Below are 25664 nucleotides of genomic sequence, written 5' to 3' on the forward strand. Positions count from 1 at the left end.
AAAAATGTCAACTGTGCAAGAGAATCAACACCCGCTATGACCGGGAACACCTGGATCTGCACGCGAAGTGCAGGGTGTAGTATGAGTACAACCAACTTAGTAAGTAACAATAATAAATAAAGAACTGAAGATAGTGACGAGCTACGCATCTACAGTTCATATTAAGTAGTTCCAGCAAAGAATAGACATGCTTTCAAATCTGGAAGTTTAATGTTAAATCAATTTTTATAACGTTCATGCTTATGTAATCCATATATAAAATATTTCAGAGATTTCACAACAATAACAGATAGCAACTAGGTGCAACAACAAATGGAAATCAAGTACAACCTCTCAGGACAACAATCACTCACTGGGCTCCCAGCCCTCATCACTCGTTGGGCTCCCAGCCCTCATCACTCACACTCAATGGGTACCCGCGCTCACTGGGGGTGTACAGACTCTGGAGGGGCTCCTACAGCCGAAGCGCTATAATCTGCACGGACAACTCACGTGCTGCACGGATAACTCACGTGCCATAATATAAATATCTGGATTCGCACGGCCAACTCATGTGATATAGTATAATATAAGGATCCGCACGGCCAACTCACGTGCTATAGTATGATATAAGGATCCGCACGGCCAACTCACGTGCTATAGTATGATATAAGGATCTGCATGGCCAACTCACGTGTTGCACGTCCAACTCACGTGCTATAGTATTATATTTTACAATCAGGCCCTTGGCCTCACTCAGTCATACAGCTCTACAGTCTCTCGGGCTCTCAACAATCATGAAACCTGCCTAAACAATAATGATATGACACATCAATAATGAACAATAGAGACTGAGATAAATTAATCAAGTAAACTGTGATTGAGTACCAAACAACAATTTAAGCAGATAATTCAACATGTACACGACCTCTGTGAGTCCCAACAATACCAACATATATCCTAAACATGGTTTCTAACATGACTTATAGTTGAATTTCCACATCACATAATTATCAACAAGTTATTCGACTTTACAGTTTCCACGGGACAGACCAAATCACAATCCCCTTGGTGCATGCCCACACGCCCGTCACCTAGCATGTGTGTCACCTCCAAAATAATCACCTGATATAAAATTCGGGGTTTCATACCCTCAGGACCAGATTTAAAACTGTTACTTACCTCAAACCACGTAATTTTTTATTCCGTTATGCCCTTGCCACGAGAGTTGGTCTCCAAAAGCCTTGTATCTAGCCACAATTAATTTGATTCAGTCAATACCAATTATTGTAATTAATCCATAAGGAGATACTAATTGTTTTTCCAATAAAATCCGAAATTAACTCTAAAATGCCAGTGGGACCCACATCTCGGAACCAGACAAAATTTACAAAATATGAACGCCCATCCAATCACAAGTCCAACCATCAAATTTCACTAAATTCCGACATCAACTCGACCCTCAAATCTTCACTAAATATGACCGCATAATGGTCGCATAAATGACCCTTTTTCCGGAAAAAATTTTCCTTTATATATCGGTGCATTGTTCAACCCAAAACATCCGAGCCGCGGCGAGCCAGCTCGCCGCGAGAAATTTCTATAATCTTTGTACTAATTGATCTACCTCGGCACCACAAAACCTTAATTTCCTTAGCAAAATTTCTACGGGGTCGTTACACATGAGTCAATATCCGGTCAACTATTTCAACTTAAGCTTCCAACATGAAAATTCATTCTTCCAAGCTAACTCTGAAATACCTTAAAACCAAAACCGACAATTCACACAAGTCATAATACCTCGTAGAAAGTTATTCAAGACTTCAAATAGTTGAAAGGAGCGTAAATGCTCAAAACGACCGGTCGGATCATTACACTCGGCTATGCTGACGCACACCCTCAATCCTCCAGGCTATCTCCATGACTAGCTCAAAAGAAGTATCCATCTCATCCTCTCGAGCCATAGTGGCCTGAATGCCAGTATTTAAACCTGCAACAAACCTCCGCACTCTCTCCTCCTCAGTAGGGAGTATCATAAGTGCATGGAGAGATAACTCAGAGAATCTCGCCTCATAATAGGTCACTAACATCTGACCCTGCTGGAGCTGCTCAAACTGAAACCGCAACTCTTCCCTCTAAAAGGGTGGAATATATCTATCCAGGAAGATATGGGTGAACGTGTCCCAAGTTATGGGAGGAGAATCTACTGGTCTGCCAAGAAGATAAGACTTCCACCATCTACGTGCTCTGCCCTCTAGCTGAAAAGTAGCAAAGTCAACCCCATGAGACTCCAATATCCTCATGTTATACAGTCTATCATTGCACCGATCAATGAAATCCTGGGGATCCTCATGTCGCTCACCCCCAAATACTGGAGGATGAAGTCTAGTCCATCTGTCCAATAGTTTCTGCGGATAAGCGGCTGCAGCTGGCCTGGGCTCAGGTGTAGCTGCTGCCACTGGCTGGGCTAAACCTACGGGTAGTGCACCCTGGGTCTAATATACAGCAGCTGCCAGCCCATGACCTTGTGCGGTTGGAGTCTGTGCTCCCCCGCCCGCCTGAGATGTGGCTGGGTCTGCCAGAAATAAACCGGCCTGAGTCATAGTGTCCATGAACCGCAGCATACGACCCATGACATCCTGAAATCTCGGTACATATGTAAAATCCACTGGAGCTGGCTCTGCCACAGGCACCTCATCTTGTTCCTCAATAATGGGACTCTCTACTGGACCCACTGGTGGCATAACTGGAACAGTCCTGGGACGTCCTCGCCCCCTACCACAGGCTGGAGCCCTCCCTCGGCCTCTAGCAACTGGGGGAGTAGCTCTTCCATGGTCTGAAACCTCATTAGAATGCTTTCTCACCATCTGTGAGAGAATAAGAGAAGATATTTAGTACTACATCAATTGCACGATAGAATATGAAAAAGGTAGTTTCCTAACACCCTATAGCCTCTCGAAGATAAGTACAGACGTCTCCATACCGATCCGCAAGATTCTATTAGGTCTGCTCATAACTTGTGAGACCTACGTGAACCTAGTGCTCTGATACCATATTGTCACGACCCAATTTCACCTAAAGATCGTGATGGAGCCCAACACTACAGCTAGGCAAGCCAGCTAATAAGTTAAGCATATATCAATTATTTTCAGAATAATTTTCGAAGTAATTTTATTATTTTACTAGCAATATTAAAGAAAATAGAAAAGATACCGATTAATGTAAATTCAAGAAATAATACATATCCAAATTTGACCAGTGTGTGTGCCAAGACCGGGTGTCACAAGTGTATGAGCATCTAGTAGATTATACAAAATTATAAAGACTGTCTGAAATGAAGTAGACAGAATAAAATTCCCAGAAGAGGCGCTACTTGCTGCAGAACGGCTCAGAAAGCAACTCACCACTAAGCCTCTAGATAACGCGGGTGCGCGCCGATAAGTCCAACAATAGCACCTGTCTCAGGTCCTGTACAAAAAGTACAGCAAGTGTAGTATGAGTACGTAAACATCGTGTACCCAGTAAGTATCAAGCCTAATCCCGAAGAGATAGAGACGATGATGGCCGACTTTGACACTCACTAAGGGTCAATAATAATAATTAAAATAAAACTAGAATATCTAAATCAACATGATTCACAGAGTTAACAATAATTTTATTTAACCAGCAGAAATAATTAAATTCCTTCAAATGCGATAATTTCGAATTTATTAATTAAATTCACAACTATAATAAATAGCAAAGTATCGAGAAATTATTATTATTATTAGGAATGATTTCTGCCGAGGTCGTACGGCCCGATCCAGAGTGTCGTGTACATTGCCGAGGGACGTGCGACGCAATCCATAGATGCATCTGTCCTGCCGAGGCGTTCGGTCCGCTCCACAATAAAGGAGGATATTTTCTTATGTACCTCCGGAAGGAGAGTATATTTATTAATATCAATTCGAGAGGATGAATAATTTCTTTTAACAATTAATTAATTTAAACAGAAAATTAAGCATATGAGATTTTCAACTTTTATTATTTTTCCCTAACAATTCACAATATATATATATATATAATTTTAATTAAACAAAGAATACAATTTATACAAGTAATTCATGATTTGAGTCCTAAACTACCCGGACTTTAGCATAAATAGTAGCTACGCACGAACTCTCATCACCTCATGCGTACGTAGCCCCCGCAATTTAGCATAATTATTTAATTTAATCACCTATGGAGTAAATTCTCCCTCACAAGATTAGACAAGAGACTTACCTTGTCTCAAAGTCCACTTTTCGATTACCACGTCACCTTAAATTCTCAATTCGATGCCGAAAAATCCGAAACTATCCAAATGTTATACAAAATAGTTAATACATGTTCAATAATTCGAATTTAGGCTATTAAATAAATTACCCAACCCAAAATGGTAAAATTCCTAAAATTTATCCCGTGCCACGTGCCCGGATTCCGGACATTTTCGGATAAAAATGTTATCCATAATCTCAAGAACTCAAATATATAATTTCTATCCAATTCCATAACCATTTTCGTGATTAAAAATCTTATTTTTATAAAAATCTAGGTTTTTCATCTAAACCTTTGATTTCTAAGATTTACAAGTTATAATCTACCCATAATCTATGTATTTAACTCAAAGTATGTAGAATTAACTTACCTCCAAGTTGTTAGTTGAACTCCCCTCTCAAAAGCTCTGAAATTGCCCGAAAATGGGCTCAAAATGTTTGAGCCCTAATTTTTAATCATTCTTCCAAGCAGTGGTTTCGCATCTGTGGAAGGTGTACTGCACTTGCGGCTTCCGCACCTGCGTAAAAGCTTTACAGGTGCGAGTTTCACTCGACTGCCCCTCTCGCATCTGCGCGCGTTGCCTCGCACCTGCGCGTTCACAGGTGCGCAAAGAAAATCCACATTTGCGGTTGATTGCGCCCCTTCCCTTTCCGCTTCTGCAGACAGAACTCGCATCTACGAGGGTCGCACTTGCGGCTGTCCAAGCGCAGGTGCGAATGTACCAGAAGCAGAAGGCTTCAGCTCTTCTTCAAAATTCCAAAATTGGTCCGAGCCTCGTCCGGTTAACACTCGGGGGCCCGCCCGAACATACCAACGGGTTTGAAATCATAAAACAGACTCGCTCGAACTCTCGGAATATATAAAATAATATCAAATCTAAGAATCATACCCCAAATCAAATTGATTCAACTTAGAAATTTCAAATTCTTCCAACTTACTCCGAACGCGCCGAAATATACTTATACTACTCGAAATGACACCAAATTTTGTGTGCAAATCTTAAATCACTATATGGAGTTATTCCCAAACTCAGAATTTCAAACGGACCTCGATTACTCCAAAACCTATTCCAAACCAAATTTAAAGAACTTTAAACCTTCAAATACTTGATTTTCACTATTAAGTGCTAAAACGCTCTTGGGTTATCCAAAACCTAATTCGAACATACGCCCAAGTCCGAAATAATCATACGAACCTATTGGAACCGTCAAATCCCAATTCCGGGATTGTTTTCTTAAAATGTTGACCGAAGTCAAACTTGGCCTTTTAAAGCCAAACTAAGGAACCAATTGTTCCGATTTCAACCCGATCACTTCTAAATTCTGAACCAACCATCCCCGCAAGTCATAAATTATTAAAAGTACATTCAGAAAGTTTTATTTAGGGGAACATGGTTCTAAAAGTCAAAATGACCGGTTGGGTCATTACATAACCGGTACCAATCAAAAATTCGGGTCGAAGATGATCAGCTTGGGGGCCCTTCCGAGTCCGTTTATCCCATCAGGACTATTGACAGGGTCAAGAGAGACATCTATCGTGAACCGAGATCAAGCAGGGTTCATTATCAACCATACAACGGGGATCGAAGAGGTAACGGATCTGGGTGAAACCCCGTGAAAAGTGAGAGGAGAAGCGATCGAAGTCAAAATAACCGGGGACTCATGAGCAAAAACAGTTTCGATAGGCCCGTCGGGCCTAAGGAGGAAGGCTCTAAGGTTATCGGAGTATAACTTCAATGTTGATGTTGCTGCCATCGTATCTGCCATCGGACGCATCAAAGACACCAAGTGGCCTCGACCCCTATAGTCCGATCTAGCCCAAAGGGACCCCAACCTAATGTGCAAATATCATGGCACTCACGGTCATAGAACAGAAGATTGCGGATAGTTGAGAGAGGAGGTGGCCCGGTTATTCAACAACGTACATCTCCTAGAGTTCCTGAGCGATAGAGCAAAAAACCATTTCAGGAATAGGGACGATAGTAGAGAGATCGAGCAGGAGGAATCTCAGCACGTCATTAACATGATCATCGGTGGGGTTGACATCCCCCAGGGGCCGATGTTAAAGTGCACTAAAGTATCCATCACAAGAGAAAAATGAACTCGAGATTACGTGCCGGAAGGAACCTTGTGTTTCAACGATGAGGACGCCGAAGGCATCGTTCAGCCCCACAATAACGCACTGGTAATATCCGTACTCATATCGTTCAGATCTAAGTTCTAGAACAGATGTATCAAGTGCATGAACCTGGTTCTTCAAAGTAGTATTTTATTTTTTAATTTCACAGGCCCTAATTTCCAGGTTTTTGCGTTATGCTTTTAAAAAGTTACACTCTTTTGACAACTGTTATTTTTCAAAACTTATATTCTTAGATTCATCAATTAAAGTTAGCAAAAGTTCTGATACTCTATCTTTAGAAAGGAATTTATTTTTATCCTTTAGGTCCAGAAGACTTATCTCAGATTCTTCATCAGTTCATCTTCAGATTCTTGAATTTCTATAAGTGCTCGTTCAGCATCATCATTATCAAAGTCCTCATCTGAACATTCTTTCCAGGTAGTAAACAATACTTTGGATGGTCCTTTGTTATATTTCTTCTTATCATGAACTTTTTCCTTCTTTCTGTTTCTTCTTTTAGATGTCTCCTTTTTCCACTCGACTTCCCATAGAGGACAGCTCTTGATCATGGGATTCTTTTTTCCATATTTGAAGCATCCTTTAGTCATTTTCAAGTGATCTCTTCTTCTCTCCTTTCATAGGCAATAGTAGTAACCATTGGATAGTGGTGGCCTAGTGGTGGATTGCTCTTTACAGTTTTCAGGTAATGCACTCGTCTTGATCTATTCCTAAGATGTTAGCCTCTTCAAGGATAACCTGCTTTGATACCAATTGATGTTTTATACTTTAATACCACACAAGAGGGGGCTGATTTGTGTGGTACCTGATTTTCGTGTGCACTAGATTATCGAAGGACCTGGTTCTTCTATGCGTTCCTTACACTACAGTTGCGGAATAAATAATGCAGAAAGTAAAGAACACAAGGATATTTACGTGAAAAATACCCGGTTTAAAAGGTAAAAAAATCATGATCTACTACCCAGTAGGATTTTCTCCAAATAATTCACTACAACTCTGAGCCAACAACAAAGTTTACAAAATCTTGCAAACCTAAGGATTAACTCTAACCTTTGTGGCAACATGCCACAGGCTGTTGCAACTACTTCAAGTTAACTCTAACTTGAAAGATACAACTCGAGTTTACAATCTCTTGCAAACCTAAGGATTAACCCTAACCCTTTTGGAAACACGCCACAGGCTGTTGCAACTGCTTCAAGTTAACTCTAACTTGAACAATACAACTCATATACCTAGTACAATTTTCTTCTAAGAAAGCTGAAAAGTACAACTCAAAACGCATACTACACTATGAACTAGAAGTAAAGACAACACATAAAACTCTTTATGGAACTTGTTCTTCAATCTGATTCATGAGGCTTCAGGATCACACTCTTAAATCTCACAGGAATTGCTCACAAAATGCCTTGCTATTTTGCTCTCGATTCGTGCTTTTACTTCTGTATGTATGTGTTAGAAGAGAACAAACTGATATTCATAGAGTTAGTAGAATCAGATTAACTACAGTTTTAATGTTATACTCTTTCCTGGTGAAAGAGTTCTAGTTATCTTCAACTTCTAACTCCTTCCTTATCTTGGATAGAGTTCTCTTCAAGTAAAGAGTCATGCTCCTTATCAATTATGTAACATTTTCGTTCAGGAAATATCAGATATAACCACTTATACTTATCCCTTTCACATGTATGCCTTTTTCTTGATTCTGTCTGTGACCTGTGTACACTGTCCATAGACCTAATTCATGCATGTGTTCCTTTGTCAATCATCAAAATTAAAACCGCTTAGACCAACATCTGCTAATAAGTGGAACTGCAGAAAATGAGATAAATGTCCATTTTGTGTGATAGACATTGAGATGAAAAAGATTAATCACTTATTTGATACCAAAAGCATGTTATCATAAACCGTTGTATACTTACATATCAATTACTATTGTAGTACTTATTTATTATGGTAATTCATAAGTATGATCACTGTCAACGATGATAATTAATGAGTATAAAATTATTTTTTACCCCATACAATTGTTAATGAGCTTTATTCTTTACCTCATAATATGTTTGAGTGTCTTAATTTTGTATTTAATACATTGGAATGAATGTTTAAGATACATTGCTAAATTTTATTTCAACATTCATGTATTAAGAAGGCCCTCCAAATCTTTTTCTCCACAGATCTTGAACTATGAACTTTGTTATGTATTTGCGTCAAAATTTATGGAATTTGAGACAACAACATGTATGATATTAATATAATAGCATAGTTCCCCTATTTTATAGTAAAATAAAAGTTTACGCTCTTTGCAAAATAAATTTGCACATTATGATGTAGAATAAAACTTATCAGTATTATGCTTTCAAATATTATTTCACTTCATTGCGTAAATCATACAACGCGCGATGTATAACTACATTTGAGAAAAAATTGTCAACGCGCAATGATTAAAAGTTTTTCCAATTCTAGTGCAAAAAAAAGTATAAACACATTGAACTTCCACTAAGCAGGGACGGACCTACATTAGCCGTAGGGGGTCACAAGAACCTGTTGGCCTGCACAAAATTATTGTATATATATTTTGTGTATATAGATATATACATGAAAGACCGATTAAATATTTTATTGGTGCCCCAAAAATCACAAAAGGCCGCATAGTAAAGTTGGATGAGTGTGTGTTGAAGCTCCCTGCTTTGCAGGTTGTCTTGGGATTGAAACCCAACTCTTTCGTTTTAGGTCCTTCTACTTTACTGCTTTCAATGATTCTTATACTTAATAGTCAAGTGATTTTTTTGTTGTATCTTTTTAAATTCAATTATCATTTAATATTTTTACTTAATAATCAACTTAATTTAATTAATGTTATTGTTTTTCAAGTCCCTCCCTCAATATCAAAAGCTTCAAACAGTAGCTCCTATTTCTGAAAATAAAACACTACGAATCCTTCTCCCTCCTTCGACAATTACTTCGACAAAGTAGTAGCATCTAACGATTCGGCGACAATGACTGAGAATTTGGACTTTGTTGATGCATTATTATAATCGTTAAGTTTTTAAAGAGTTGCAAGCCGAAATTTGTGGCAAGTAATTAGCATATTTAAAGACAGTGTGCCCCGTTGTACTCAAATCTGAGATCCGCCTCTGCCCCTAACAATGGTATTTGATAACTTAACAAAGCACCAAAAGTAGAAAGATAAAGAATAAGAATAAAATGTGAGGTGAATTAAGTTATTGCCAGCAGGCTCTCTATATAAGTCCTACAAGCATATGACTCTTTTTGTTGCGGTAATTCAAATATCTTCACAGTTTTATGATCTAAATTATAAGAAAATAAACCTCTATCGCACAAGTAAAAGAGAAGTTCACCGCCTTGGATATTAATAAGCTTTATCCACCAATACACGTCTATAGATGCCGACCCGTGGAGAATATAAGGCAAACTAAAAGGAAATATTTTCTTGTCAAAGAGATTAACCTTGTACCTTTTGTTCCATGCCCTCATTTCATAGTCTTCCAAGATCCATATATCCACTGCATACTCAGAGACAAGCAAGTGACAGAAAGACAAACAGTTTTCCTTCACTAAAAGAGTCATAGTTGTATGCACTTTCTTTGAGGTACACACACTTCCAGGATGAGGCATAGCGGAGAGTTCTTCCTTATCCATTCTAAATACCATGATTCCATTTGCACAAGGAGGAATCCCTTCTTTTTCAAAATCAGCATACATGATCCAATGCAATGCTCCATTAACAACTGCGTGAGAGTTAAGATATGGCAAAAAGTTGAAGGTGGACGATGAATGGATTTTCCTCCACGTCCGTGTCTTGAACATGTATACAAAATACTGACACAAACTGCCTCGTGCCTGTGCATAAAGAAGTTTGAATTGTCTTGTTAATGGACAAAAATAAAGAGCACATGATTTTCCGGGGACTGGTGTATTTTTTATGGTTACTTCCTCTTGTGTTATCGGGTTCAAAGCATAATAAATAGGCCACATGCGATCAACAAACAGAAGAACTCCTTGACAAGAGTATTGAAGAATTGGGGGTTTTTCCCAGCGTTTATTATTGATCATAAGCTCAGGTCTGAGATGAAGTTTCCTGAACACATTCTTCCCATTAAGATGTTCAGTACCAAACACATATAGTTGCTGCCCGTTCTTGGTACTCTTGACAAAATCATGTATGAGCAGCATGGGTCTAGCTCTACTGAGATGTACGGTGGCAAAATCGTGTGTTGAGATCAAAGCTCTCAAATCCCTACAATCCCTTTGAAATCTAACAAGGCAATCTAATGGAAGTCTACTCAGAACATCAATGATGAGACAATCTGGCAAACGTCCGAAAGTTTCTGCAAGATCTTCTTCATCTTTACATATGATATTGAATAATGAACCCAAGAGTTCTGTAGTCCATGTGAAGCATTGAAGTGCCATGACCTATGAAGCAGAAAATAAGAAAAGAAACGGAGAAAAATAAAGCCATGTTAAATTGCAATTTTCTTTTTTATAATGTAATATGATTCAGAATTGTGAAAGAGGGGTATAATAATGGAATAAGAAACTCAAATCATAAAATATGAGCATGATTAAAACTCAAATCATGCGAAAGCTCAAATATATAGGAAGTACACAAAAACATATATAAATAGAGTATTATTAATCACATGGGACAAGAACTTACAAATTGTCCTACCAAATACCACGGCAAGAGCGACGGCTGAAAAGAGAGAAGGAAAGACAGACGGAGGTAAAACTTAGAGAATTCTGGATTATTTTGCCTTAAGTCTCAAATACTCTCGGAAACAAAGTAAGGCTAAAAGCTTATTTAAATCACTCAAGAATCAGTTATATTAGAAATTGATTTGGCTTTGGCTTTGGTTTTGGTTTTAGAGTTGTTTTTATTTTGGACGAAAATATTGGTACTGTCTGAATTGGGAAAGATATTTCTTAGAGTGGTTTTGGGTTTGCTTTTCCAAAAGTATCACTCGATCCCTAAATTATTTTTTCAAACTTTCTAATGGGTAAAAGAAATAATATAAATATTTTTCAAAAAAGAAAAAACAATAACTAGGTGGAGGGACAAGGAAAGGGATCAAACATGAAGAAGTCTTTAACTTTTTTGGACTTATGTGGTTCCCGTGCAATCTAGTCATAGTGCACGGACAGCCACCCTTAATTAAGATATTGCCAAAATCATAGATAGTAAGAAAATGATTACTATCCCTACCAAGCAATCCTTTTCTTAAGAACGTGATAATGAGTTGGACGAAACTCATGACGAAGTAAAATTTGATAAGGAAAATAATGAATATAATAAATTGAATATCCTACATGCAATAGTAGTAGACGAATGAAAATCAAATTATTAATGATTTAATAAGACAAATTTTATTTGATTACCAAAGTCTTAAAAATTAAAAAAATAAGTAAATTATTCCGAAATGCTTTGTTCAACTTTTCTCCCAATTCATCCCATCCAAACTTAAAAGGGAAGAATCTCTTTATGGACCATCCATTAAAATATGCAATCCTAACCACCCAAAAACGTGGATATATGATGTTGTGGCATATTTTTATGTATTTTAATATTATTTTGCTCATGTTTTGACCATTTATGTGTGTTATTTTGTGTTAAATACTAAGAATTGCATACAAGTGCTTGTAACACGTAGCGGAAGACAATAACAATCCTAAGAAAATCTTTTTGTGTTTAAAATTTATCTATATATCAAAGATCTAATCTGAGACGTACCTGGTGAAGAGGGTCTCGTTTCAAATTTCTTCGATTGTGCGAAGACACTATGCGTATCTACACCGAGACCGATTCTTGCAATCAACTCTTTGATTAATGAAACCGTCGAACAAATTGAATGAAAAATATTGTGATGAAATATTTTTCAAAAATTCCAACTCAAAGGTAGAAGAACAAAAAATATTTTTCTAGTAATTGTATTTTCTCTCTTGGCTTTGTATTGGACTCACTTTCATAAAGTGACTTTTTTTCTGAAGAATTAGTACAGTATATTTTTTCCATCACCCTTAATATATAGCATCACCTATAAACCCTTTTCCTACTTGGTTGAGGTAATGATTTACTTAGGATAAAAGTTTGTTTCAAAATAAACTTTATGGAATAATTAAGAAAAAAAATTGTAATCCCATTCTAAATGGGTTGCTGCCGTCAACGTCCTTCGTGGACTATAGCCAATTCTAGAATTGGACTTCTTTTCCATAATTTTCAATGGAAAATTCCAGTCCCTTTCCCTATAGGTAAGAAGCTGGCGACGTCTTTTATGGACTTTTTTCGTTAGTCCAATTCTAATTGGAATTAACAAGTAGTCTTTATTAATATTTATATATATCCCATATATAAATAAATATTAAATATGAGTATTGAATAAATATTACATATATATTTCAACCAAGAGATATAATTTAATTTTCTATTCCAAATAGAAAACTTCAATTTGTTCACAATATTAATTACATCCTCTGTGCTAGCAAATAATATAATAATATTTTATATGGACTAATATTTTAATTTATTTGACTAATTAAATTCTTTAATTTAATTATAAAATAAAATAATTAATCCTTTAGCAAAGATCAGAACAGTCGTTAGTGTGTGATCTCATAGGTTCAATACTAAACCGATAGTAAATTGATCACATCAATATACTAATCAAGGGTGGTGTCTAGTAACACTCCTTAACGATCGCATAGCATGAAGTATACAATTTACTCTCAAGAACCAGTAGAAGAATAAAGTAATATTTCCTCCTGTCCTTATAGCTCTAAGTCACCCTAGGATATGATTCAACTGTCAAATCTTAATAGGCGACCAACTATGTGTTCATGTCAGACATAATCGACCATTGAATAACATAAGAAACTATTTTCTTCTTTCATTCAATCGTCTAGGCTAAGGTCTTAGTTTGGTCGTTTATAATTCATGACAACATGGAGCTTAAACTCATTACCAAGAGTTGACAGATTCCATCTTAATTAATCACTAATTCTACAAGCATTTAATCATACCCAATATCCTTTCACCTATCGCTCTAGGGCCTAGGTGTCTGGTATCAAAGCACAATAAATAACTTGTCAATTACTATGACGATCTCAAATCAAAGGAAACTCTTACATCACATTCAACAAGAGAATATCCTATTGACAGTTTATGGTAATTCTAACCATGAGGAATTATCCAATGAGTCGGTTCAATGATCATATCTCTATATGCATCATCTATCTATGTGATTTAGTTAATGAGATCAACTAATCTTTATCCAATAAAGACGATCACATAAATATTGACCTAACCGGGTTATTAATGTCCAAATTAATAATCTTATGATCAAGAACAAATTTAGATGAAACTAAAAGAAACTTCACTTTCATTATCATGATCTCCATCACAATGTCAAGTTTCAAAATTTAATCAAGTACCTTACCAAGTTAATCAAGCAATTATAATAACTATGATAAAAGAATATCAGATGCCATATATTTTTATATCAAATAAAGTTCTGAAAAATATGTTCAAATCATCAAATATGAAATTGGATATAGGGCATATCTTCTATATCCCTAACAAAATATGCCCAACTCATATTAATCATTAATTTTTATTAACTAAGTTGTGTTTGATATCTTAGGACTTTTGGATACAAAAACATAACTCAGTTAAAGGAACGAACGTAACAAAACTTGGATGCAAAGCATCTACCCCAATATCCGCTACTAGAAATTTTAAGCTGAAGTGGACGCGAAGCATCCGGCTTAGTATTAATCCCTGAAGCTGACTCGAAAAAGGAAAAGAAAAAGGAAAACTTTGACTCACTACTTTTGGCCGCAATATATAAAGAAAAAATGTAGCTTTTAGGTCATTTCACACACTTTGAAGCGGAGAAAAGCCATCATAGAGTTCGAAGACTGTGGAATTCGTCTTGAGTTCTTCTTACTCCCTTCTTTTATTAATTTTTATGTATTCTTGGGAATTAATTGAGACTTCTACCATGACTATACGTGGCTAAACTCGTTTATTCTGGGATTATGGTTTTACATGTGTCAAGACCCAAAAATGCCACCAAGTCGTGATAACACCTAACCCATCTTATTAGGTAAGCCAACTAACATATGCCACAATTCCAACTGGGAATCATCCAATAAATAAATAAATAAATAATAATAATAATAATATAAAAGAATAAATACAAAAATCAATACAACTGTTCCAAAGACTGGTAGTACAAGTCACGAGCCACTAAGATTTAGATTTACAATATTGGTACGAAGAAAATACAACATTTATTTGAATATATATAAACAGAAGTACAAATCCTAAACTACCATGAACAAGCGGTAGCTTGTATCTGGAATGTCGGTGCATCTTCAATGCTAGCCTTTGTTATCCACAGCAACTCAACTCCAAGATCTGCGTGCAGGGTGCAGAAGTATAGTATGATTATAATTGACCTTATGTACTCAGTAAATATCTTGACTAAACTCAGTGAAGTAGTGACGAGGTTTTTAAGTCAAAAGATACTCACTTTCCTTAACCTGCAGCTCAATAACATAGACATGTACATAACAACTTTACCGAAATTTAAGCATGGAGTACAGGTAAGGCCATGGGTGCACATAGAGTAGATATGCACAAGTATTGCAGACCAACTATAATTCAGCATATAGAGAAGACATGCACAAATATCTGTCACGACCCAAAATTCCACCACAGGCGTTGTGATGGCACCTAGTCTCTAAGACTATAAGCCGATTTAGATTACCTTTTGAAGCCATTTTTTTTTATAAAAACTAACAGCGGAAATAATTACAATATACAACCTCCCAAGACTGGTAGTACTGAGTCACGAACTCTAATTGAATACATGGAATGATCACGAGGACCGAATATACAATACTGTTTGATTACAAATTAACAGTACAATGAAATGAAAAGACTCCAAGAGACTGCGACGTCCAAGCATCTCTACCTTGAATCCTTACGATCGCGCTTTAACTCTGCTCAAGTCCGATATTTCTAATACCTGGCTCTGCATAAAAATGTGCAGAAGTGTAGTATGAGTATACCATGGTCGATACCCAGTAAGTATCAAGACTAACCTCAATGGAGTAGAGACGAGGTAAAGTCAAGACACTTACTAGTCTAATAACCTGTGCAATATAATATACCAAATAATAGGAAACAAATAATAATAAGAGCAGGATAAAACAACTAGTGATATGCACAACAGACAACAAGAATACCATTAATATCACTCAACAATTAATAAACACAATTACACCTAATTAAATCAAGTCCTTCAAATAAATGTCTTTCACATATAATTCTTACGGATAACTCTCTTCCAAATATAATTTTCTCAAATAATTATTTTTCAAATATAATTCTTTCATATAATACTTTCTAAGTAAAAATCCTTAGTAAATATTTTACTAATTACTTTCTAAGTAAAAATCCTTAGTTAAAATCCTTTCATATAATATTTACTTTCTAAGTAAATATTTTGAATATAATTCTTTCAATTAAAAAGTCACCATGTGATACCTTATTTCATAATCATAAAAATACGGGTCTCAGTCCATTTTCATATTTTTCGTAAACACGGGTCTCAGCCCATTTTTATATTTTCACAGCACATCGTGCCCATAATTAAATCATCATATTTTTCCGGCACCTCGTGCCCTTATTTCATATCACAACTGCACGGACAATTCACGTGCCAATTATCATTATCATTTCATCACAGCACCTCATGCCCGCATTTCATATCACAACTGCACGGACAATTCACATGCCAAATATCCTCATTATTTACTCACGGCACCTCGTGCCCACATTTTATTTTATAATCCGCCTGGCAATAGCCACAGGCTCTCAATTTCAACATAAATCAGATTGTTATCAATTTACCAACAACAAGACAAATTGTAAAATGTATAAAAAATAAACACAAGAAAATCACAATATCACATGAAAATTATCAACACCACAACCCCACATTATCACATATCGTCCCTCACAATAGCCACCCTTATCGCTGCTATTGCCACCCTTATCACTCCTATAGGCACCCTTATCGCTCCGCCCAGACAATATCAATAGCCACTCTTATCGCTCCTATTGCCACCCCTATCGCTCCTATAGCCACCCTTATCGCTCCGCCCAGACAATATTCCAACAAACAAAACTACAATTAAATGCCACCCTTATACCCACATAATATTAACGGTGAAATGCCACCCTTAACTCCCCAAAATAATAACTCACACAGCACAACAATTTACACGAGAATTTAACACAACGATATAATAAAATCAATTCATATCACAATTTGCCCGATGGCCACAACTAGATTCCAAAGATATAACAAAATTAATTAATTTCACAACAAATAGCCCAAGGCTCCACATAATGTATATAACACCTAAAAATAATTAATAGAGATAGAAATTACTCAGCATAAAGCAAAACCTTCATTAATGCAAATTTAGATAATTATATTAATACTTATTCTTAAGCTCACTTAAATTAATTATTTGCATAAGAAAATTCATATTGGAATTAATTTCCAAGAAATATTAAACCAACAATACTCACAAAATTTCATAAATATTTCAAGTAACAATCACATCAAATTATCATATAAAAACAAATTCAATAATAAGGATTTAGGCATGGCAAACATATGATTTAATAATTTTTCACAATTTTCCAATTTACTACACAATAATGCCTAAGCTTTAATTCAATGAATTTTACACGTATAAGCCCGAGTACATACTCGTCACCTCGCGTACACGGCTTTTCACATTTCATAAATGGCACATAAGACTCAATGCCTAAGGGGCAATTCTCCCACTCGAGGTTAAGCAAGACACTTACCTTTTTGAAGTTAGGCCGATATTCCAAAATAGCTTTCTTGCTTGAATTGACCTCCGAACAGCTCAAATCTATCCAAATTAATTGTATAACTTCATTAAAATTCATAGGAAACAATTCCGAATTATAATACGTCGACTTAAAAGTTTATTCCAAAAAGTCAACAAAAGTCAACGCAGGGGCCACCCCTCGGAACCCGACATAATTTTCATAAAACCCGAACATCCATTCCGATACGAGTTCAACCATACCAATTTTATCGAATTCCAATAACAACTCAACTTCCAAATCTTAAATTTTTTTTTTGGAAGATTTTACAAAAATCTTGATTCTCCTCCATTAAATCCGAATTAAATAATGGATTCAAAGACATAATCATGGAAATTAATCAAAATTGGATAGGAATCACTTACCCCAAACACCCACGATAGAATCTCTCCAAAAATCTCTTTTTACCGAGCTCCCAATTAGATTTTGAGTTATGAACTCAAACCCCCATTTTTGGGACTTTTAATTCTGCCCAGATAGGCCTTCTTCGCGTTCGCGACCTCCGTCTCGCATTCGCGAAGGCCAAAAACTCGCTGCCTCAAATTCTTCTTCGCGTTCACGTTATTAGCATCGCGTTCGCGAAGGCCTGCCATGCATATCATCGCGTTCGCATTCAAGCTCTCACGTTCGCGATGCACTCAAGTCCTACTGCTTCGCGTTCTTGATTGAAGCTTCGCATTCGTGAAGGCTAATGACTCCAGGCCCAGTCCCCTCTTTCCTTCTATGCATTCGCGATTGGCCCCTCGCGTTCGCATAGGTTCTTCAGGCATACCTTCACATTCGCGAACTCTCCTTCGCATTCGCGAAGGCCAAATCCCAGCAGCCTCAAAACTCCTCTTCGCGTTCGCGTGACTCTCTTCGCGTTCGCGAAGAAGGAAGTCAGATACCAGATACAGCAGTTCCGAAACAGCCCGAAATGATCCGAAACCACCCCGAAACACACCCGAGGCCCCCGAGACCTCAACTAAATACACCAACAAGTCTTAAAACATCATACGAACTTAGTCGAATTCTCACATCACCTCAAACAATATCAAAACGACGAATCGCACCCCAAATCAAAATCTATGAGCTTTGAACTTTCAAATTCTATAACTTGTGCTGAAATATATCAAATCAATCCGGAATGACTTCAAATTTTGCACACAAGTCATAATTGACATTATGGACCTACTACAACTTCCAGAATCAGATTCCGACCCCGATATCAAAAAGTTCACTTCGGTCCAATTCTCCAAAAATTTGACTTTCGCCATTTCAAGCCTAAATTGGCTACAGACCTCAGATTCACAGTCCGGACACGCTCCTAAGTCCAAAATCACCCAACGGAGATAAAGAAACCAACAGAACTCCATTCCGTAGTTGTCTTCATACAGTTCTGACTACGGTGAAAATCCTAAGACTTAAGCTTCCGTCTTAGGGACCAAGTGTCCCAAATCACTCCGAATCTTTCGTAAATCAAACTCGACCACACACGCGGGTCATAATACATATTGTGAGGCTGTGTCGAGACCTTAAGTCACTGAACGAGGTGTAAATTTTTAAAATGACAAGTCGGGTCGTTACATTCTCCACCTCTTAAACAAATGTTCGTCCTCGAGCGTGCTAAGAATTATTCTGCGGTTACCAAATTGATGATTTTGCTTTTACACACATACTCACGATTGATCTCACGTTACTACATTTGAGATAAGACCGACAACACCATCTGATTTGAGATTATTTCTTTTCTCTGTTCTTGTAAGCTTTAAAGCTAAATCCCTAACTCTCCAATCATTTTCAAAATGCCTGATTTTCACTTTGACGCACGGTATTAGTCTCAACTGGCTATAGCAACTCGTGCCTATGTACACATCAACTTTCTTGATAGTGTTGAAGTACTTCAAAACTTTCTTTGGGTTGCTACATTCTTCCCCCGCTTAGGATCATTCTCCCTCAAACACATAACATATTTATCTTTTCCTTTGAAATTCTCAATCCTTCAAATTTTACTAAATCCCAAATTATTCAGAAATTTCTGCAGAGTCTCCCTGTAATTGGGCCTATCCACCCACCAGAGTAACACCAAAACAACTCCTAACAACACATCCACAACCCAACAAAATACCACAAGGTATATATCTATAACACCAATATCAACATTACAAGCATTACATTATCATAATGATATCAGGACATGAAGCACATCATATGTATGCTCATCACCACATCTCTAGTCTTAAAAGTTGTTCATAATTAATTCCAGCATCATCAATTAATCTCATATTAACCACCACCTCATTTCGAATTTTCATAACATTGAAAACAGAATGTGAGGCATGAAGACCTCATGATTGCTTACTCAGATTAATGAGTCACATTTAACGCCACCTGGGCACTCATCTCATAGGTTAAAACTCAATGTTTACAGCATGGAAATGGCTGAATATGCATAGAAAAATATACAAGAATTATCAAATAAGCCTAACTGGCATGACTCCCAATTAATACTATTGTACAATTAAATTTCACAAAGGGAAAATTTTAAACTCATAAATATTTTACCACAAGGACCTCGTCCTTACATAACTTTCGACTTGTAGCCCGGTTTAAATATTTCACATAATGTAAAAATGTGAGGATCTCATCCTCAACTCCGAATCACAAGTATGTTGCACATTGTACCAACTGAAATTTTCAATTTCCTTTCTTTCTTCTTTTCAATATATTTCATAAATAATTTTCACAACATATAATGAACCCTCATACTGGTAGGGCATATAATTCATAAAAATTGGAATCAGTTATTGCGAAACACATTAAACCCGCTGTAATGAATAATAAAAATTACTTTTGGGCTTATAGCCCTCAATGGTGTACCAAAAATTAAAATAACAAACACGGGCTCACATCTTTAAATCTCCCCACAGGGATAAGTATATAAGTGAGTCACAAATTTACGAAGCTCACCCATAAGTGGAGCATAATAGGAGGACTCACCTCAATATTCAGAACCAAATCAAATTAAGGAAAATATCCTTTTATAATAAAATCAGGATCGTACCTGTAACAACACCATATTGTGTATTGGCCTCCACCAAAACATAGCGATTATATCAACGGATCGGGCCTCCACCTCTTAGGCGCCCACTACCCGCCTGTCCTCCACCTCTAGCTAACTGTGCACGTGGAGTATCAGCTGGAATAAAGCTTGTAGCTGGAGTGTTCTAATGAAATCCACCCCTCCCAAGTCTGGGACAATATCTCATGATATTCCTAGTATTACCACACTCATAACAACCCCTCTGAGGTTACGGCTGCTCGTACTGAGTCTGTGCCGCATAACTAGAATAACCATTATAACAATCTCGTGTCAGTGGTGCACTATAAACTGGGTACCCCGAGTAATCTGATGTGCGAACTGAGCTGACCGGCTACTCGAGCCTCCGCTATAATGGGTTCTAGATGAAGAGTAAAATCTACTGAACCCTCCAGATCTTCGAGAACTTTTGGCCTCCTTAGACTCCCTTTCCTCACCTAAAACACCATCAATCTTCCTTGCAATCTCCAATACTTGTTGAAATGGAGCATCAGTTTGCAACTCTCGAGCCATACATATTTTAATATCATAATCGAGCCCCTCAATGAATTTGCGGACCCGTTCTATAATTGTCGGAACTAAGATAGGTGCATGATGGGCTATCATAGTGCATATTCTGACACTGTCATAGTGCCCTGACGCAACCGTTCAAACTCTGTGCTCCACACTTCTCTGAGAGTCTGGGGAACAAACACTTTCAAGAACATTTTCGAAAATTGAGCCCAAGTTGGTGGTGTGGCATCGACTGGTCTACCTTCTTCATAGATTTGCCACCACCGATACGCTACACCTGACAGTTGAAATGTAGTAAAGGCAACTCCGCTCACTTTCACAATACCCATGGTGTGGAGAATACGATGACAATTTTCTAGAAATCCTTGGGCATCCTCTGTAGCTATGTCACTGAAAGTAGGTGGACTATACCTCTTAAACCTTTCAAGTCTCTTTTGTTCTTCTTCTGATGCCTCTGGCCTAACCTCAGGCCAAACCGGAATAACAGGTTATATCGGTACTACACCCAGAACCTGACCAACGTGAACCTGTTGCTCTGGAGTTGTGGTAGGATTCTGAGCTACTCCCCCAATATGCAGAATGTTTGGTGCAACAGAGATCAATACCGCCTGAGTTAATGTACCAAACATACTCAGGAACTGTGCTAAAGTCTCCTGAAGTCTTGGGGTAACAACAGGTGCTTCTCGTACCTGTCCCCCAATTAGAGCTATTGGTGGCTCCTCCACTGTTGCTCTTACAGGTGCTCTAGTCGCTGCACGTGCCCTTCCTCGACCTCTACCTCGGCCTCTTGCAGCCCTGGCAGTATGAGCAGATGCCTGCTCAGCTAACTCGGTAGCACGTGTCCTCACCATATGTGAGAGAATAGAGATACAAAGGCTCAAATTCCAAATTCAACAAATTCCACATGACATGAATGAAAGAAATGGAAATTTCCTAATAGTTCTGTAGCCTCTCGAAGATAAGTACAGACGTCTCCGTACCGATTCGCAAGATTCTACTAGACTCGTTCGTGACTCGTAGAACCTATGAACCTAGAGCTCTGATACCAACTTGTTAGGACCCAAAATCCCATCACAGGCGTCGTGATGGCACCTAGTCTCTAAGACTAGGTAAGCCGATTTATATTACCTTTTGAAGCCATTTTTTTTTAATAAAAATTAACAGCGAAAATAATTACAATACACAACTTTCCAAGACTGGTAGTACTGAGTCACAAACTCTAATTGAATATATGGAATGATCACGAGGACCGAATATACAATATTGTTTGATTACAAATTAACAGTACAATAAAATGAAAAGACTCCAAGGGACTGCGACGGCCAAGCAGCTCTACCTTAAATCCTTACGATCGCGCTTTAACTCTGCTCAAGTCCGATATCTCCAATACCTGGCTCTGCACAAAAATGTGCAGAAGTGTAGTATGAGTACACTACGGTCGGTACCTAGTAAGTATCAAGACTAACCCCAATGGAGTAGAGAGGAGGTACAGTCAAGACACTCACTAATCTAATAACCAGTGCAATATAATATACAAAATAATAGGAAACAAATAATAATAAGGGCAGGATAAAACAACTAGTGATATGCAAAACAGACAACAAGAATACCATTAATATCACTCAACAATTAATAAACACAATTACACCTAATTAAATCAAGTCCTTCAAATAAATGTCTTTCACATATAATTCTTCCAGATAACACTCTTCCAAATATAATTTTCTCAAATAATTATTTTTCAAATATAATTCTTTCATATAATACTTTCTAAGTAAAAATCCTTCCAAATAAATATTTTGAATATAATTCTTTCAATTAAAAAGTCACCATGTGACACCTCATTTCATAATCATAAAAATGTGTGTCTCAGCCCATTTTCATATTTTTCGTAAACACGGGTCTCAGCCCATTTTTATATTTCCATGACACCTCGTGCACATAATTAAATCATCATATTTTCCCGGTACCTCATGTCCTTATTTCATATCACAACAGCACGGACAATTCACGTGCCAATTATCATTATCATTTCATCACAGCACCTTGTGCCCACATTTTATATCACAACTCCACGGATAATTCACGTGCCAAATATCCTCATTATTTACTCACGGCACCTCGTGCCCACATATCATTTTATAATCCGCCTGGCAATAGCCACAGGCTCTCAATTTCAACATAAATCAGATTTTCATCAATTTACCAATAACAAGACAAATTGTACAAGGTATAAAAATAAACACAAGAAAATCACAACATCACATGAAAATTATCAACACCACAACCCTACATCATCACATATCGTCCCTGACAATAGCCACCTTTATCGCTCCTATTGCCACCCTTATCACTCCTATAGCCACCCTTATCGCTCCGCCCAGACAATATCAATAGCCACCCTTATCGCTCCTATTGTCACCCTTATCGCTCCTATAGCCACTCTTATCGCTCCGCCCAGACAATATTCCAACAAACACAACAACAGTGAAATGCCACCCTTAAACCCACATAATATCAACGGTGAAATGCCGCCCTTATCTCCCCAAAATAATAACTCACACAACACAATAATTTACACGGGAATTTAACACGACAATATAATAAAATTAATTCATATCACAATTTGCCCAATAGCCACAACCAGATTCCGAAGATATAACAAAATCAATTAATTTCATAACAAACAGCCCAAGGCTCCACCCAATGTATATAACACCAAAAAAAAAAACCATAGAGATAGAAATTACTCAGCATAAAGTAAAACCTTCATTAATGCAAATTTAGATAATTATATTAACACTTATTCTTAAGCTCGCTTAAATTAATTAGTTGCATAAGAAAATTCATATTGGAATTAATTTCCAAGAAATATTAAACCAACAATACTCACAAAATTTCATAAATATTTCAAGTAACAATCACATCAAATTATCATATAAAAACAAATTCAACAATAAGGATTTAGGCATGGCAAACTGTCACGACCCGAAATTCCCACCTTCGAACCGTGATGACACCTAACATTTCACTTGCTAGGCAAGCCAATGTTAGAATAACATTATCCATTTTTAAAACAATTTTAAAATTTATTAATAACAAGGAAGCAAATGCGGAAGCAATTTTGAAATAATCCATAATAATAACGATGTCTAAATACCATCCCAGATTTGGTGTCACAAGTGGACGAGCTTACAAATAAAGGTCTGAATAATATAAAGCTATTTGAAAATAAATACACAGCTAAAGTACAATAGACGGGGACTTTAGAACTGCGGATGCCATGCAGTTATACCTCAAGTCTCCTCTGAGTAGCTAAAATTCGAGCAAAACTATGGTACGCCGCTGGGACCAACTCCAAAATCTGCACAAGGAGTCCAGAGTGTAGTATCAGTACAACCGACCCCATGTACTGGTAAGTGTTGAGCCTAACCTCGACGAAGTAGTGACGAGGCTAAGGCGGGTCACTTACATTAACCTGTACTCAATATAAATAACAACAACAAATAATAGAAATAAATTAAGTAACTCATTTATAATAATTGAGGCCAACTCAGCAGTCCTAATCCATTATTATTTCACCCAAATCTGTTGCAGCGTGCAACCCGCTCTCACAATATATTCACATTCAATTCCGTTGCAGCGTGCAACCCGCTCTCCCAATATATTCCTTTTTATCAAGTCTGTCATATATTTATTTCAATCAAGTATATATATAGACTTTTAAATAAGTCAGTTGCGGCGTGCAATCCGATCCCCCGATATTGACTTTTAAATAAGTCTATTGCGGTGTGCAATCCGATCCCCCAATATTGACTTTTAAATAACTTTTTTGCGGCGTGCAATACGATCCCCCAATATTGACTTTTAAATAAGTCTATTGCGGCGTGCAATCCGATCCCCCAATATGGACTTTTTAATAAGTCTGTTGCGCCGTGTAACCCGATCCTCCAATATTGACTTTTAATAAGTCTGTTGCGGCATGCAACCCGATCCTCCAATATATTCATTTTCCAATCAATTCTTATAGAAGAAATTCCCCAATAAACGCAACAATTAATATAAAAATCATAAGACAACAAGCATACAATAAATATGATTTAATTACGAAGCAACCAATGACAAATAACAATTATTATGGAAATCAGGGAGCAAATAGGCAGTTTAATATTTAATATGCTAAATGTCAAATAACAATTAAGGCACATAATTCAAATAACATGTAACAATTAATGCAGGAATTCAAGAATTAATATTTGACAAAGAATGAGAGAGAAACAATTATTATAATAATTAATTTATGATTAAAATAATTTATGATTTTTCAAGTAAGCAGGCAAACAATTAATTTGACGACGTATAGACACTCGTCACCTCGCCTATACGTCGTTTACATGCAATTCACATAACAAACAATTTAAGGGTTCTATTCCCTCAAGTCAAGGTTAACCCCGACACTTACCTCGCTTTGCAAATTCCAATCTATTATTCAACCACAACTTTTCCTTTTAAATTTGCCTCCGAAAGCTTCAAATTTATTCACAAATAATTCAATATATTCAATACTAATCATAGAAATTAATTCCATATGAATTTATGAATTTTTCGGATAAAAATCCGAAATTCATTAAAATATTCCAAAGTGGGACTCACGTCTCAAATCCCGGAAAAACTCACGAAATACGAAAACCCGTTCCGATACGAGTTCAA

At 36.9% G+C, this 25664-nt stretch overlaps 1 protein-coding gene across 1 annotated transcript; it reads right to left on the minus strand.

Annotated features, from left to right (window-relative positions):
• Window positions 1-9602: 9602 nt before the first annotated feature.
• Window positions 9603-11222, minus strand: LOC138900738 (putative F-box protein At3g17480). The gene is made up of 2 exons (XM_070188223.1): window positions 11090-11222; window positions 9603-10845 (listed from the first exon to the last, which is right to left on the minus strand). Exon 2 carries the CDS (start codon window positions 10840-10842, stop codon window positions 9625-9627), a length of 1218 nt encoding a protein of 405 aa, XP_070044324.1. The 5' UTR covers window positions 10843-10845; window positions 11090-11222; the 3' UTR covers window positions 9603-9624.
• Between the last annotated feature and the right edge of the window lie 14442 nt (window positions 11223-25664).

This window comes from Nicotiana tomentosiformis, chromosome 11 (genome assembly GCF_000390325.3).
Source record: "Nicotiana tomentosiformis chromosome 11, ASM39032v3, whole genome shotgun sequence".
In the NCBI taxonomy this organism is placed as follows: domain Eukaryota; kingdom Viridiplantae; phylum Streptophyta; class Magnoliopsida; order Solanales; family Solanaceae; genus Nicotiana; species Nicotiana tomentosiformis.

Excerpts from the sequence above, each read along its gene's own strand:
- LOC138900738 (XM_070188223.1), bottom strand. The coding sequence starts at position 10,842 with ATGGCACTTCAATGCTTCACATGGACTACAGAACTCTTGGGTTCATTA.